Source organism: Limulus polyphemus, unplaced genomic scaffold, assembly GCF_000517525.1.
Source record: "Limulus polyphemus unplaced genomic scaffold, Limulus_polyphemus-2.1.2 Scaffold5432, whole genome shotgun sequence".
Classification (NCBI taxonomy): domain Eukaryota; kingdom Metazoa; phylum Arthropoda; class Merostomata; order Xiphosura; family Limulidae; genus Limulus; species Limulus polyphemus.
In genome coordinates, this window is record NW_013671042.1 from 42015 (window position 1) to 46829 (window position 4815).

The 4815-nt window shown below is 31.7% G+C and overlaps 1 protein-coding gene across 1 annotated transcript in view; it reads right to left on the minus strand.

The window, feature by feature from the left end:
* Positions 1-4815, minus strand: part of LOC106472574 (uncharacterized protein KIAA1109-like) — a 58296-nt gene that overhangs the window by 37771 nt on the left and 15710 nt on the right. Inside the window, exons 4-5 of the mRNA XM_013933227.2 lie at positions 4152-4312; positions 2065-2371 (exon numbers count right to left, since the gene is read on the minus strand). Coding sequence (XP_013788681.2) covers positions 2065-2371; positions 4152-4312 — 468 coding nt within the window. The remainder of the gene's footprint in view (positions 1-2064; positions 2372-4151; positions 4313-4815) is intronic.

Consider the following 4815-nt stretch of genomic DNA (forward strand, 5'->3'; position numbering starts at 1 on the left):
ATCACTTGAAAAAAACACGGGGGTGCTTAACTTTTTTCCAGGTGTATACATGCATGCAATATGAAAAAAAGATGAGCACATTTAGCAAATACTTAAGAGAAGTTACACAATGACACTTGACCAAGAATGGAAATGTACATGTTAAGCATAAACTAAGCTGCATTCCAAGTGATATTGGGAATCAACTGCTTATTTTATCTATATAAATAGACATAACCATAGCAGAGAGAAAGAGGAATTAGAAAGATAATCAGAGATATTTGGTGAAATTTTGACTGCAAGAAGGATGAGGAGAAATTCAGGTAAACAGGCTGCCAATTTACCGTCTTCGATCATAACCAATTATTAAATTAGTTTTAGTTCCGAGAATTATGACGAGCCAACAAAATTCATTCAATGAAGTGACAGATCTACTTGTGAGTTGGACATGTAAAATATTTTGAAAATTGTAAGAATACCAAAGAAATTTGTATAAAAACCCATATTTTGGGCTAAAAGTCAGTTCTCCAGTAACACTTAAGAAGCCAGTAGTCCTGCTGACAGTCTGTCCTGAACCAATACCATTGATGAAGATTTCAACTTTAACAAATATTGAAAACCTGTCATGCTCATGCTCCATGTAAGTTAACAATTGCTATCTCTCTCTCTCAGTTAAACAATATAATTAGAAATTGGATGTAAAGTTTATACAGTAAACTATGTCTGAGCATATTTCACTTAATATGTTAACTGATAACTTATTGGTTGTATTAAGAAATCTAATGGGTATTACTGAAAGTTTAATTGAGGTACAGTTATCTGCTCAGACTGAAGAATTTATAATTTTATCAGTGAAGCTTTTCAAGATAGTTTTGGTATTCTCCCAAGTATCTTAATATATTGAATTAAAGTGTTCTTTGTGTTTTGAATCTCAGTCTCCAAGTCAATTCTTTATTCTAACTGTAAACTTCCTTGAGTTAGTGACATGTGTACTCCACTCCTAACTGTAAACCTGGATTTTAAACAAATCTATTGATAACTAGATTTACGTTGAACTCCAAATGATTAGCCTACTCAGCATCCTGTTATATCTGCAACCATAGGCACTTCAATGAATATTACAGAATGTGTTCCACATGCTGTTCTTGTAACTTGAAACAAGTTTGGATTAACTCGATCTTCTTATGTTTTGACAGCACCTTAATCAGTCATGTATTTGAAATTAAGAAAAGCTGCAAATCACCTATAGTTCCAGACTTTTCGAACACTATATATTGTAATATTTGCTTGCCTCTATGTTAGTTACCTTAATTCTATTAAGATAAAAAAAAAATGCTGTCATCTACTACTTAAATATATTTAATCTTTTTTGTAATTTCAAGTATACTGATTCTAGTATATTATGTAGTTTCCAAATTTAAAGCTTACACAGAAAAACCTTATTTAACTTCAAATAATCTGAGTAAAATGTATAGTAATGAATACCTCTTATAATCATAATAAAACAATTAAAAATGAAGTTTTTCAAATAATTTTAGAAAAATGTCTGGTAAAGTTGATGATGATGAAGAGGGCCACTTTGAGACTAATAAACTTTAGAGGTGGCTTTAATGTGTAGCAGAGAAAATTACATAACAAGTTCAAGACAGTAACAAATGTACAATGTGTTGACGAGGTTAGTAAAACCATATCCAAATATTGTACATCTGTTACTGTGTTAAACTTATAATAATTTCTTTTCATTACACATTCAAACCATCTTTAAATTTTATTAATGTCTAGTAATGCACATTTTTTAATATAACAATGCAAAAACACTCTTAAAAAACAAAAAAATTGCAGATACAGCAAAGATAATCCAATTATTAATTCTTGAATGACAACAATAAGATAATGTTTAGTTGATTTCATTAAATTCTGGTATTGTAACATACTTTCAGATCATGAAGTTTGTAAGGAGTACAATGAAGAATGAGCAACACAATATTCAGTTATTCATGTGAAAATATATAGTTTTAAATTAACTTTAAGTATACATCTGTTGTGCAACTTCCATATTATGTTTGACACTAACCCTCTGCATACCTTTAAAAACAATATATGGCGTAGCAAAGAACCTGTTAAACACAAAACAGAAGGTCCAACTTCCAGTTCCACTTCAATAATATCTGGAAGCAAGGTTGTTGGATCAAAATCTTCTGTGGATGGTGTCCTTTGGTTGGGCTTACTGTGAGCTGCACTAGGCCTGATGGGAGAGAGTAGTATTTCCTCCCTCTCCGGAGTGGTAACGTCGAGATCGTAGTGGTGTTTCAATAGGGGAGGTACAGGATAGTAGGTGTATGTGATGCTGAGAGCAAGAATTGGTACTGACCAGCAGTCTATCCATCTAGCACTAAATACAAACAGATTAGGTTTTTTTTTTACAAAGAACTAAGAAAGTCACTGTGTTGTGGTGTGCACTGTCACACTACAAGTTTCTTTTTGTAGAATGATTATCGAGTTTGTAATTTAGCAAAGTGTAATTTGTTATTGATTTGATGTGATCAGATATGCTTAAGCAAGGTATTCATCCATCTGCATTTGTATTAACCCTATGTACATGGAAGGGAGGTCAAAATGTGCGTGCTACAACCTTTTACAGAGCACCATTAACATGGTATTAAGTAGTTGATATTAGTTTTCCATTTTATCCTACATTGCTGACAGTTTGCAATCTTACAGAGTAACAATGGGTAAATATCGAATCAAAGTTTTAAATCTTGGTTATATCAACTTTGTTTCAAATTACATTGGCTTACAAAATGTTCAGACATATTTAAACCATTTACAATAAGTTTTAAAACACTTCTTACTTTTCAATTACCTGAAGAAGCTGGTATATATTTAAAGTATATAAACAATCAATATTCAAATATTGTTTACAGCAACAGAAGAATATGTCCAAACTTGCCTGACATTTAATATCATCACAACTTTGAAATGAGTGCTTCTCATAAGTCAATATCTTTTTGTATTGTACGATCATTTTCATCCTGTGTGCTTAACTTATTACAAAAAACAACAAAAGATCATAAGGTAATTAATTAGCATTAGTACTAGACATTCATCAAAGACCTGTATAAATATAGGTTCACTGTGGTTAGAGAATAAAAACAACACATGGCTAACCCCTTTCAACTTATATGCTCGGTAAAACATGTTTCTTCTTTATAAGCGTGTTTTAATTATTCTTTTTTCTACTTGAAGATGTTCTCCATAAGGATAAGCATTCTTTTTTAACACAAAATTCATCTGTTCTTGTTATTTTTGAAGCACAAAGTTACATAATGTGTTATATTTGTGCTATGCTCACCACAGGTATTGAAACATTATAAGCATTCATACTTACCGCTGAGCCACTGTTGGGTTTAACTAGTTCTAGTTCTATAAGAAATCAGCTGGATCCGCTTATACGTAACTAATAGTTTGTCATTAAACACTTATTTGATACCAGTTATCAACACTTAGTGTTAAAGGATAGTAAGTACCAGATACAATATACATAAATACTGAGGAAATTGTAGATGTGAAGTTCAGAGGTTCTAGAAGTTATACAAGTGCAACATGAAGCCTGTACAGTGGACAAAAGTATTTTTATTCTTCAAATGAACATCACCTTGTACTTCAACTTGTCAGTGTCTAAGCCAGAACTTATGCTGTCAGTTCTTGAGTGCAAAAGCTTTTGTAACTCATCTGATTTTTTGTGTGCAACAAACTTGTATGTTTTAATAAATGCTTGCCAAATTTCATGAAGACGAGCATAATAAATTTAGAATTATAGCCAACATTCCTTCTCCAATGTGGGGTTGGTCATCGGACTGATCACGTGCACACTTAGTTAACAATGTAAAATTTAGTAAAGCAGAAGATGACATGTAAATAAACATCTATGACAGCTAATATGTCATGAATTTTTAATTATAGCATTTGGACATATCCTCAGAATAAAGAAAAGGTATGTTCCATTCTTAGAGTACATTGGAAATAATTAACTCATGACAATCAATGTAACAAAAAAACCTTCATCTTATGTTTCTACTGATGTCCTTCATCAGAAACACCAATGTGTAGAAACACAGTACCATATAAATATCATAAGCTGTGATTAATAATTTGTGAGAAACTTCACCAACCTAGGTTGGGCAATATTTCTCCATTTCTTGCTGTCGTCTTCTGCTGTTTGCTTTATTGATCCATCTCTGTTTGTTAATTTAGCACACTTAGCTAAAAGTTGAGAGATGCTGTAGTTGCTGTCAGCTTCTGGTAAATATAATGACAAGTCAAGGCACTCACCCTATATCAATAGACAAAAACAAAACTTACTGTCATTATCAAAGTTCAGCATAATTTCAAAAAGCACTGGCATTTGCCTTGCAAAATAACATTTCTCAAGTTTACATAGCAATAGTGGCAATATTACAGCAAATAAATTACTCAAAATACAACACACACAATATTGGCAATGTTACAGCAAATAAAATACTCAAAATACCACACACCAATATTGACAATGTTACAGCATATAAAGTACTCAAAATACCACACACAATATGAGCAATATTACAGCATATAAAGTACTCAAAATACCACACACAATATGAGCAATATTACAGCATATAAAGTACTCAAAATACCACACACACTATGAGCAATATTACAGAAAATAAAGTACTCAAAATACCAAACACCAATATTGGCAATATTACAGCATATAAAGTACTCAAAATACCACACACACACACAATATCTGCAATATTACAGAAAATAAAGTACTCAAAATACCAAACACCAATATTG